This window comes from Aegilops tauschii, chromosome 3, assembly GCF_002575655.3.
Source record: "Aegilops tauschii subsp. strangulata cultivar AL8/78 chromosome 3, Aet v6.0, whole genome shotgun sequence".
In the NCBI taxonomy this organism is placed as follows: Eukaryota; Viridiplantae; Streptophyta; class Magnoliopsida; order Poales; family Poaceae; genus Aegilops; species Aegilops tauschii.
In genome coordinates, this window is record NC_053037.3 from 614,880,410 (window position 1) to 614,892,701 (window position 12,292).

Consider the following 12,292-nt stretch of genomic DNA (forward strand, 5'->3'; position numbering starts at 1 on the left):
CTTAATTTTTTTGTGCTATATATGAATTTGTATTTACAGAACCATCTGATACTTGGACAGGTTGAATAATATATAGTCCCTCCATCCCGTAATATAAGAGCGCTGTTGACACTCTCCGTCCCATAATATAAGAGCGTTTTTGACACTAGTGATGGAGGAAGTAGAGTTTAACTTTTTCTTTTGTATCACAACAAATATATTGTTTATAATTTTTCAGGAAAGGGTCTCTCCGGTTCCATCACAAATGCGAGTCCGTCCGCCTTTGTTTGGGAAACCCAAATCAATCTCCGATCCATGACTGCTCCTCTCTGTCAGTCGTGAGCTTATTCTGCGCAAATAAAGACATCGATATATATCAGATCAGAAAAAGTAAAGTGCCAAATAATAATACTGGAGCCATCTCTTGCTGCCTGCGTGGACCTCGACTAGCCATCAGAATCCTTCTTAAAGCTGAGGCCCTCCTGGTCCTGGCCGGTCACACCACCAAGCTCGTTCGTTCGTCTGCGAGCAGTGCAATGGCGACGACAGTGAAGCTGGCCCCTCCGGAGGAGGACATGGTACTCAGGCTGTGCGCGCTGGACGTGCCGTGGGTCGTGGTGCCACCCATCCAGCGCGTGCTCCTCTTCGACGATGCCGGCGGCCAGCTCCCGCCCTTCCCTTTCCTCGTCGGCTCCCTCCGCGCGTCTCTCACGGCCACTCTCGCGCGCTTCCCGCCTCTCGCCGGGAGGGTCGTCTTCCTGCCGTCCACCGGCGATGCGGCCATCGACTGCTCCGCCTCATACTCGGGGGGAGGCGGCGTGAGGTTCGTCGTCGCGGAGATGGACGACGCGGACGCGAGAAAGCTTGCCGCGGACGCGGACCACGACGTGGACGCGTTCAGGGCGTTCACCCCGGAGCTCCAGACCGATGCGCTACCCGCGGAGGTCCTGGCCGTGCGGGTGACGCGGCTCAAGGGAGGGGTCGCGGTCGGCGTGGCGGTGCACCACGCCGTGGCCGACGGCCGGTCTCTGTGGAGGTTCCTGGAGGCGTGGGCAGGGGCGTGCCGCGGGGACGACGCTGTCCTGGTCGCGGCGCCGCCGACGTTCGACCTCCCGGACGTCGCGCTACCTGCCGGCGGCGAGGAGCTCGTGAGGAGCACGCTTCGCAAGTACGCGCCCCATCTGCCACTGGTATGTCCCTGTTGGAATTTCCGTGTAGAAAATTGTTCATCAAATTTTCCAATTGTTGTGTGTCTAATTCTGAAACTAAATTGAAAGTAACTAAAAGGGAAGAGAAAAAGAGACGGTCCTACGTACCTATCACACGTACGTATGTGCTTCCCAGAGAGATGTATATATTTACTAGCAAAATGGTCCATGCGTTGTAACGGAAGAAAAAAATTACCGCACGCTCTTAAATTACAAAAAAAAAGTCTATAATATGAGAATTTGTAGCTATGGCCCAAATAAAGATGGTCTTAGCCTACAAAAGCGCAGTTCAAGATTCCACAGGTATTATATTTCAAACACGGCTTACATATAGATTTAATCCGTACAAAGTAACGGACAAGTGATCATGCATTTATTCATGTTATGTGTGAAATGGGGTATTGTTACGGGCCGGTAAAGGAAAATGACAAAACCAGACGATGACACATTAGCACACTACGGAGACGTGCGCATCAAGGGCAGTTTTCAGTTTAAGCATCACCAACTTAGTAACTCTTGAACACTTTTTTCACATGCATATTTCTTAAATACATGAAGAGTTGTTAAAAAGATATAGGATTTTTTAAGCATAAAGAGATTTTTTTTCTGAAAAAGAACATTGTTGTATGGTCTCATGTGGACGCAGGTACTTGCGTCCATATTTCATCACTATTTCTTGCCATACATGTCATAGGTATGTGTCCATGTTTCATCATTATTTATATCTTGTCTAACATGTCTTTTATTTTATTTTTTGCCCTGCATGCCTCCTTTTTACTTTTTGCCATGCATGTCCTCTTTTTCTTCTTTCTTATATATAGGAGAATAGCGCAACATCTCATCTTTATCGGATCTCCTCTGCATTTTCTCTTTTATTTCTTTTATAGCGGACATCCCATCTTTATTGGGTTCTTCTTTTATTTCGTGTCATGCATGTCCTTATTTATTGGGTGTCTCTAGCAAATTTATCTTCAATTCCGCGTCCAATCCTGATTTTGCTGAGGTGTTCATCCCCAATCCGAATCACTACCGGTATGAAAGAAAGACGGATAATGCATTATTGATTAAGATTGCACCATAGATGGTAGTTTTTTTAAATTAGTAACAGGTAAAATAACATCATATTCAGATTCTACATATTTTTCTAATCAAAATTCATATATAACATGTTAAATTTGGAGTTACGATTTAGAAGATATGAGTATTTTTAAAAACATTTGATATCTACTGTGGGTTTAATGTCAGAAAAATCAGGGGGTTTTCTATAAAATAGCATGACGGACTAAGAATACCTATTTCTTTTATTGGTAGGTATAGATCTCCCGCAAAAAAAAGGATGTATATATTTATACTAGCAAAAAGCCCCGGGCATTGCAACGGATATAAATAACCCAAATGATAAATGGCACACGTGTGGCATGAAGCAATTCGATCCTGAGCTTTTTTACAACTAAAGTTGCCGCCCGAAAAGAAACAACTAACCCAAAAAAACCTTAAACTTGCCATCCAAAAAGAAAAGTTATCATGCTTGGCAACTAAAGTTGCCATCCTCGCGTCATTAAACTTGTCATAAAATATGTTTGGAGTTATCATGTGCCAAAAATAAATCTAAAAGTTCGTGTGGTATTTGAAAGTTACCTGTCATGGTGAATAACATGATTTTCCAATTAAATTGGTTGAAGACTATTAATGATCCACTTTCTAAGGATCTCGTTGTATTCCAAAAGCTGGTAATCTTCTTCTCTGCTAATAAAACCTACTCCTTCTACTCGCACTTAAAAAAACCGGATTATATGTAATAAGTTGTTGATGTTAAGCAACCTTGCGTAAAAATAATTACAAAAATCTAAACATTTATGCATCCGGTAGATTAGTGGCTACTCCTTCGATGCGAAAATAATTGTACATCATTCGCATATCTGTAACAGCAGCTTCAAATAGATCATATATTAATTCCTCTATCTCACAATCCCTATTAACATTAATTCATATTTATACTTTCCCACTTCAAAAACATGATGGCCGGAAAGTAAAGATTTTACAATGCTTGGCGCTCTTTTGTTGACACGGCCAGTAGTAGGAGCACACCCTCCACGCCAACCTGACCACTTCCCTAGACATTATTATCGTGCCTCGATGGGGAGCAGGATTAGGGTGCAAAGCTGCGGGATAGATGATATAACGGAGGAGAGTGCTCCCCCCCCCCCCCCCCCCCCCCCCGTGAGCCCCAAATATCTTCTCCCTTAAGAATTTCTTTTCAATATTTCACTCACTCTTAATTATTATATATGATAATGTATTCGTCAGATGTGGTCGGCATGAATATATTAAACTACGAAACAAAAGGGAGCAAGTAATTATAATCTCGATGCTCATCCGGAAAAAAATATTGTAATTGATGCACGATCTAGCAACTTCCGGTCGCTCCACCACAACATCTAGAAACACCCACTATCCATCGTGTGCCCCTTATCCACGCAACACTCGCCATTCTCTCCACCACAACATCTAGAAACACCCACTATCCAGCATGTGCCCCTTATCCACGCAACACTCGCCATTCCTCCTCATCTTCTTCAACCTAATGGTGGTGCGCCCTCCGGCCTACACGCCATCACTACATACAACACTAGTGGCGTCTCCGGTATATGAAACGCCACCATCATGTAGGATCCAAAAGCTAGCTCGGGCTTAACAGTTGCCGGCGTTCTTGTATTGTGGGATGCCACTAGTATTGGCTACATCGGTGGCATTTCTATAGCGTAGACGTCACTAGTGTTTTTCTCCTGGTGGGATATATGGGTCCCGCACGGTGGTGGCGTCCACCTTTATACGCACGCCACAAGTAAGGTCTTGCTGGTGGCCTCCTACTATTTTGGATTGCCACGGGTGTTTCGTCAATTACCTGTGACGTCTTATTTAATCCGCACGCCACTAGAGGAATATCTACTATAAACATTTTACTACTAGTGAAATCATGTACACTACCATATTGCTTAGGACTAAATTAATGAGAACTACTCTTCCTTTGAGAAATTGTAATATCCCTTTCCAACTGCTTGGCCTCTTTTGCAAACGCTCCTCGACATCACAGCCAAATAATTCGGCATACTAAGAAGCCTCATCTTGGGCTTCTCCAAAAAACAACAATTCACTCTTGTGAAAGTTAATTTTAAGACCCAAAAGTTGCACGAACGCTGATAGTAATAATTTTAGGTTCATAACCATTTCAACGTAGCCTCTGACATACCTGTGATGGAAGGACGTTATAGCTGCTATACCACACCACAACCGGACACCACACCACATGCATGCTCCCCCTCTCCTCGCTCTCCTCCCAACCGGACACCACATCATAAATCTCATCACATGCATGGTCCCTCTCTTCTCTCTCTCTCTCTCTCTCTCTCTCTCTCTCTCTCTCTCTCTCTCTCTCTCTCTATCTCTCTATAACCTTATCAATTTGAGAATAGCTTTGCATGGCTCACTCCGGCATCATGTCCATGGATCACGTCCGGACATAAAAACGGACATCTATCGGAGACATTTGCGGATTAGCTTTGGAGATGCCCTTAGAAAACTAACAACGGTTCGATAAGATAGGGACATTTCTTCACAAACTTCCAGGACAAAAGAAAGAAAGAAAAATCACCCACCCGCAAAAAAGAAGAAGAAAAAAAAGACATTCTTTACAAACTGAAACTACCGCTCTTTCGCTGCAATGTGATTCACCACCTACGTTCTCTGAACGGACATTGGCATGAATAAGTAATGTCTATCTAGAGAGCACAATTATGCCCTCAACAAGCTATCAGAACAGCGGAAAGTCTACATATGGCAAGACATCTCAGATAATCTTTTATCTAAACTATTCACTTTACAGTTTCGTCAAAAATATTTGGTCAGTACCGATATTAACATCCTCGCATTGCAGGCCAACCCGCAGTTCGCCAGGAACCCAATCAATATGCCTCGCCGAACGTTCACCCTCGCCGCGCAGCTCATCCACCGCCTGAAGCAACGCATCGTCAATCTCACAACCTCGGTTCCATCAGTGCAGCCCACCATGGCGGCGCCGTCAAGCTTCGTGGCCATCACTGCGCTCACCTGGGTTTCCTTTGTCCGGTCCAAGCACCCGGTCACCATCTCCGACGCTGACGACGTCTACCTCCTCTTCTTCTTCGACTGCCGAGGGCGGCGCGGCATCGACCCGCAGGTGAGCGACAACTACTTCGGGACATGCATCACCGGGTTCCTTGTCAAGGCTACGGCGTCGGAGCTCCTCGCGGAGGACGGGGTCGCTGTGGCGGCGGCGGCACTTCAGGGGGAGGTCCGGCGGGCGGCGGAGAACCCGGTCTCCGGGTGGAACTGGTTGGACCTGTTCTCCTGGTTGCCACAGGACCGGCTGGTAAACGTCTCTGGTTCAACGCGGTTCCCTGCGTACGAGGTGGCCGACTTTGGGTGGGGCGCGCCGAGCAGGACGGAGCTAGTCAGTGTGAACAACGGGCAGGTGGTACTCATCGCCGCGAAGGGGGGCTGCGGCGGCGTGCAGGCGTCTGTGTGCATGCATCCGGATCACATGGATGCGTTCAACGCACATTTTCTGAATTGCTTGGTTGATTAATCATGAATTGATACCCGTAGTCATTTGCCGAGTCAGATTGCTTTTATTGGAATGTTTCCGAACAGACACGTAAACTACTATCAAATTTGCTACCTATTTGCATTATTAAAACTAGTCACTAGCCCGTGCCACTGCACAGGCTAGCATCACACATAGTTATGCTGAGTAGAAATTTATCTAAAAATATTGATTGTACTGTTTATACGAAACTGGAGATATGTAAGGAATTTCTATTCGTATATAGCAAACTTGATTAATATTCCTTCAATAGTTAATACGTTGGCGATTATACGCATGCAGAAAATTTCAACCATTGTTGTGTTCTTTTAGAATCGACTTGTCTTTTCCAATAGCTCGGATATGTGGTATTTTTCCCGTACATTATTTCACTTCAACTATACTTGAATTTGGAATGCCAGGTCATCATGGTCAATCACCAATGACCACAGTAATATAGATCGATATATGTGTTGAAATAAGCATCAAGTAGTTTGCAAAACGGTTGTCTATTTTTCACAAACATAAATATGGTTTAAAAAAGCATGTATGAATGAAGCATTAACCATCGCTTACCAAAAGTATGCAACTTAAATAAGAGAATATATCCGTACATTTACACTAAGCGGAAATCGCTACCACCAGCCTTCACTGTCATACTTATTAAATTCAGGTACCAACTTGTATTGGAGTATATAGAAGATTGAACTGCATAATTACACGGTGTGATCTATTTAGTATAGAATTTCCATAACCCGAAAAACAATAGATCAGCATTAGATACGAGGCTTTCACCTGTAGGCTTTCACATGTAGAAATTCCATAACTCCCGAAACACAATATACTCATTAATTTATATGGGGAGGTGGAATTGCAGTTTCTATAGATATGTGCATAACTTACAGAGGCTTATATATAGCTCATGGAGTTATAGTAGCTCACCTGTCACTGAGCTCCTCTGGACTACCTGAAAGAAAAGAAATGAAAATGGTAGCATGAAGGCTGAAGAACATACAGTGCTGCATGCCATTCATTTGCAGGAACAACTTATTGATGCAATACAGATATTTAAACTTCTTGCTTATATGTTTCATATAACCCTTCAATTTTCAGTGCGCGTGGATAATTTTGATGGATGTTCCCCTGAAACAAAAAAGAAGATTAAGCAAGTACACTGGACTCAACATGTTCCCTGATAAGATGGAATAAACATTGGATTAACTATTGATAGTTCGAGTTAATCTCAAATTATATGAAGCCAAAATATATTTTTTAAACTACGCATTAGATACAATGGACTACTTGGCAGAGTGGTTGGAAAGTCTCTGTAGTTAGGTATCCTATTCTTTTCTAGCTGCACAAAAGGTATTGCACAGAAAAAACATGTACAAAGAAGAAAATGCCAATCAATTACCTAATCATGACATAATTTATAGTGTAATTTTCTTTATGATAGTTGAGTATACTTCTCTGAAATGTGCAACACAAAAGATTATACATTGCATTGTAAGGCCTCTGCTACATCATGGAATATATTTGTTATTTCAAAATTCATTAGCAACCACAATAGATGAAAATTATAATATGCCTGTTTGGCATATCGCAGAACGCAGATACAGATGTAGGAAACTGAGTTCAACTTCAACACCAGCTTAAGTTTGCTTCCTCTTCTTTTATGATTGGGCTCTATCAGAACCATAATCAACAAAATTCAGTCCCAATCTCTAGGAAAAAATATACATTTAGCTACAGTTAGTAAGCAAGATGAGCGCTATTCAGTAGATGCATTGGTTAAATCCATCTGAAGCAAATCTAGGTACGTATTGCAAAATTGATAACAGATCAACACCATGTGCCCATGTACGTTATCATCCATGCGGACGCCATCTGCAAGTAATTCTTTGCAGCATATTGTAGAAATCGATTTCATTCCTGCAGACTCCGCAGTTAGGAAGATTTAAACCAGGGCAATGGAGGCAACACAAAGTGATCCAAAGGAATGCGGGAAAACAAACAAAAGCGACTATACTTTGGATTTCTGAACTTCAGGTTTGTCACTGCACTCCATACATACGATGCCGGCCAAAGGGCAAGAGCAAAAAGAAGAGGGCGGCTGCACCCCAGGTGGTTTCTCATGCTCAAATTCAGATACCTGAGGCCGGTTGTGCATTGGGCAGGTCCGGGGGACATCGTCCTCTTCCTCTTGCAGATTCAGACGTGCCAAGAGTTCCTCCGTGCTCTCCTGCTTACTTCCTCTTCTGGATCCCAAGTTCTCGCTTGCCACCGTGATCTCGAGAACGGACTAACAACGAAACCCTAGTTGCCTGCCTATAGATCGCCACCTCCGCAGGATCCAAGGCCGGGAAGGATCAGTAGGGATCCCCCTGGTCCGCCCGAGACGCGAGAGAGGCAGCGAAGCAACACACGCAAGGGCTCGACGGAGATTTCACGGCTGAGTCGCCGGAAGAGAGAGAAACCATGGCTTCGCCGGCTCCGCAGGGGAGAGAAAACTTCCGGCAGGGTAGTTGGTAGATGGATGCCTGGATCGACGGAGGTCCAGATAGCAGACGAGGGTGAGAAAACTTGCGGCGATGAGACGAGGGTGAGAGTGGACGGGGAACGGCCGAACGGGCCTCAGAAGCCTGAAACGGGCCAAGTTGGGCCTCATCTGAGCTTTTAAGGGTGGCCGGTGCGGGACGCGAAATCCACGCGCAGATTAGTACCGTACCGGGAGTTTAAACAGGATGGTGGCCAGTTTATTAGGGGACTGCATCGCCAACAGTGATGGTGCACGGCTGTTAGCTGCGAAGATGCCAAAGTGCACAAATAAAAGAGGCCACTGAGTCCAACACGTGACCCAGCACCAAAAAATGCACACGGACGAAAAGATGGCCTCCGAGCCCATCCGTGACCCAGCACCGATAAATGCGAACGGACCAAAGCAAGTGCAGTGAAAAGATCCCCTATGAGGACACAGTCGTAAACATAATAGCGCAATTGCACCCTCCGGGTTGGCACGTGCTATACATTAGCACCGGGCTTTTTGTTCGAATTATTTTTTTAACAGCGAGGTCTCGTCCCTTGGCTGCAAAGCCGGATGGGTGGCTGTGGCTAGGGGGCCATGGCCGCCGTCCCCTCAAATGTGGTGGCTTCATCATCGGTTCGGCCTCCCTGGTTCGGCCTCTTGTTGTCGGATGGGAGGCAGGGGTTGTGGTGTGCATCTCTATCGGAATTATACAAGCTAGCGGACGATGTGCAAGGTAGGTACTTGGTTGGGTGCTCTTCTGGACGAGGGGGCGGCGGCCTCGAGAGGTGGGCCGCCAATTCGGCTTTCACCTCGCGTATTGGCGGCGGCGGTGGTCGCTTTTTGGTCGTGTGGGCATTAGAAGATGCGACTTTGGGTGAACCTGGTGTCTGTGGTGGCGGCGTGCTGGCGGTTGTGGCGACGGGGTCGTCATCTTCTGTCTCCGGCACGGTGGGCTGCGTGGTGCGGGCGCCCGCGGCGGAGGTCTCGTGGTGTGGCGGCGAATGCGCTAGATCCAGTCACTGGTGGCTAGGCTTCCTCGGGTGTTCGTGCTCGCGGCTAGGTGGAAGACGTGCGCCTTGCCTTCACCGTGGGGGTCTCGTCCCTTTGAGTTTGCGGCTGCCAGATTTGTGGCGTAGGCGGGCTCTCTGGCCCGATGTCTGCCCGATGTTGTGCCTCTGTCCCGGCCGTTGCCCTGCCTCCTCGCGACCTTTGTTGCAAGCTGCCACAAAAATTCCGCAAAAAAACCTCCATTGCAAAATAAAAAATGACAGCAAGACCTATGTTTAAAAAAAAAATACAACACAACATTTGTTGCAAATATCTATGGTAAAAGTGAGCAACATAAAACTACAAGATTACGCGCCAGATCTGACCGCTCATAAAAGTTCCGCTGGCCGAAGCATAGCGCGTCTCTTGTTAAAAAGGATCCTGAGTGTCACATGGCACGAACGAACATATCACAATTTCGAACATTTTTATGACAAGTTTAGTATCACGAATATAGCAACTTTAGTTGTCAACTTTCTTTTCAGATAGCAAATTTCAGTTTTTCTTTTGATTTTTTTAGCTGACAACTTTAATTGTAAAAAAATCGCAACTTCGAACATTTTTATGATAAATTGAGTACCACGAATATAGCAACTTTGGTTGTCAACTTTCTTTTTAGATAGCAAATTTCAGTTTTCTTTTGGATTTTTTAGCTGACGACTTTAATTGTAAAAAAGTCAGGCTAGAGCATTTCATGCCACACATATGACACTTATTTATAGTTGGGATTAGTAGGTTGACAATGGTATCGGTATTCCCACCCACTGCTCGCATTTATCCTGAATTTATTTAAGGAATTTCGACGACACGCTTTCATTGGAAGGCTCCGTCGACTATAAGACGCCTACTCTGACTTTATAAAATCTGACGCCTACTCTGACTTTATAAAATCTCACGATGATATATCGGCTCAATCTTTCATAGGTGCTTATAGGAATGTGTGCATTCATAGACACGAGGGCATACGCGTTTATATAAACAATTGCGTCTTTACTGTGTTAAGAAAAAAAGAAACATAAGCATCGATCGATTAGACTAACTGGTCACCGTAGATCCGCTAGCTAGCAGCCTAGCAGACGTTTGGGTCAAGACAAGGTACATTACAGCCTCATCAACCATGGCTGCCCTGCTCATATTTTATTACGACATGCATGGCTAACAGCTACTCTACTCCACTAGATTTAGAAACCGAGGCCCTCCGCGGCGGCGTCGACGACGGTCTGCACCAGGGACGACCACTGGAGGCCGTCAGCAGTGCCGGAGTTGCGAGCGGAGCAGTTGCGGCGAACCTGGCCCTGGTCGCCGGTGAGCACCTTGATCTGCCCCATCTTGACCATGGACACACCAAACTGCTGGAAGAAGTCGCGCTGGCTGCGCGCGAAGCGCTCCACGATGGGCCGGGTGGTGGCGTTGGTGAAGAGGTCCTGGTCGGACACGAAGAGCCCCTCCCGGTTCACCAGGTTCACGTAGTACTTGTTGTCGAACACGTTGGGGGTGCGCACGTCCAGCACGGTGCGCGCGTCGGTGCCCTTGGCCGGGCACGTCCGCTTCAGCCTGCCAAGGAAGTCCGGGCTCATGGTGGGGTCCGGGCGCGGGAAGAGCCGGTCGTCGAAGGAGGTGCAGTGCCCGAGCCCCACGGTATGGCCGCCGGAGAGCGCGACGAGGTCGGTGGCGTCGAGGCCGATCTTGCGGAGCACGTCCAGGAGGGACGGCACATTCGATGATGGCGGGGGAAGGACTGAGAGAACGTCTTGCGCCGTGGCGAACCGGGGGCTGTCGCGGCGGCCGAGGGGCACGCGGTACTCCGGCCCGCCCGAGGCGACCACGGAGTCGCGGGCGGCAAGAGCGAGGATGTCGGAGCAGGAGACGACGGCGCCGCGGCACTCGCGCTCCAGCCGGTCACGGATGTCGTTGATGGCCTTGAAGGCGGACGGGCGGAGCGTGAGGTTTGGCGGCGCCTGCTGCTCCCCCGGCCCCGTCGCCGACCCGTCTAGAAGTACCGACGCGTCACAGCCCTGCATGCATGTGCGGCGCGTTCATGCATGAACCGGTTAATGGTTGATGGGAGGCAATCAACTGAGCTGGCCAGAAAAGGTTCGTACCTGCACGAAGCAATCGTGGAAGTGGAGGCGGAGCAGGCCGGCGGCGAGGCCGATGTCCTTGCGGACGGCGTCCCGGAAGAAGTCACGCACGATGGACTCTGCCCTGGGGCAGCTCTGCCGGTAGAACTCGAACGACAGGCCCTGCGCCACCGGAGGCTGCCTCAAGCCGGCGGCCTCCTGCTCTGTCGCCCCTACAGACCCAAGTGCCACAACAGCTACCACTGCTGCTGCAAGCAGAGGGGCGCCACGAGCCATACTCTCTACTGTGCTTTGCTTCTCGTCGTCTCCCGTGTATTTCACTGTGTGCCACCGTGACTCGGCTAGCTCTGCCGCTACGTACGTGTAGGTAGGCTTGCTTTTATAGACGACGCGGACGCTAGCTTCTGGTTGACACGTACGTGGGAGGCTGGGAGCATGCGTGACACATGGATGCATGCATGCGTGGACGGACATGATGACCGTGGGAGTGGGTCGGCGCGAGGATCGATGTGAGAAACCAACAAGAGATCCTATCTATTTACCTCCTCTTTACATCCAAGGTTTATTTTAGTAGTTGTTCAAGACACAGACTCAGTGCCGAACCGTACTGTGTGAATCGGCCAGCAAAGACGTACGTAGATCAGTTGCGCATGCAGGTTGCCGCTCGCGACCCACCCAACACCCAACCCAAGGGGATGGAGGCGGAGATGGACAAGAAGAACTGTTAGCATACGTATATGGTGCGCATTCATCATCGGATTAATACCACGTCCGCCGATGGTCCGACGACTATAAACAAGTCAAGGCTCGATCGCTAGCTTGTCCACGT

General features: G+C 47.5%; 2 protein-coding genes across 2 annotated transcripts; one reads left to right on the top strand and one right to left on the bottom strand.

Annotated features, from left to right (window-relative positions):
- Window positions 1-417: 417 nt before the first annotated feature.
- On the top strand, window positions 418-6,100 carry LOC109784691 (anthocyanin 5-aromatic acyltransferase). Its single transcript, XM_020343293.4, has 2 exons — window positions 418-1,169; window positions 5,122-6,100. The coding sequence occupies exons 1-2, from the start codon at window positions 516-518 to the stop codon at window positions 5,809-5,811; spliced, it is 1,344 nt and encodes a 447-aa protein (XP_020198882.1). The 5' UTR covers window positions 418-515; the 3' UTR covers window positions 5,812-6,100.
- A 4,251-nt stretch (window positions 6,101-10,351) lies between these two features.
- On the bottom strand, window positions 10,352-11,822 carry LOC109784706 (cationic peroxidase SPC4-like). The gene is made up of 2 exons (XM_020343307.4): window positions 11,485-11,822; window positions 10,352-11,397 (listed from the first exon to the last, which is right to left on the bottom strand). Exons 1-2 carry the CDS (start codon window positions 11,737-11,739, stop codon window positions 10,564-10,566), a joined length of 1,089 nt encoding a protein of 362 aa, XP_020198896.2. The 5' UTR covers window positions 11,740-11,822; the 3' UTR covers window positions 10,352-10,563.
- Between the last annotated feature and the right edge of the window lie 470 nt (window positions 11,823-12,292).

Bases quoted from the DNA above. Each gene is read 5' to 3' on its own strand.
- LOC109784691 (XM_020343293.4), top strand. From the start codon at position 516: ATGGCGACGACAGTGAAGCTGGCCCCTCCGGAGGAGGACATGGTACTC. The intron at 1,170-5,121 runs GTATGTCCCTGT...CTCGCATTGCAG, and splicing joins ACGCGCCCCATCTGCCACTG to GCCAACCCGCAGTTCGCCAG.
- LOC109784706 (XM_020343307.4), bottom strand. From the start codon at position 11,739: ATGGCTCGTGGCGCCCCTCTGCTTGCAGCAGCAGTGGTAGCTGTTGTG. The intron at 11,398-11,484 runs GTACGAACCTTT...ACATGCATGCAG, and splicing joins TCCACGATTGCTTCGTGCAG to GGCTGTGACGCGTCGGTACT.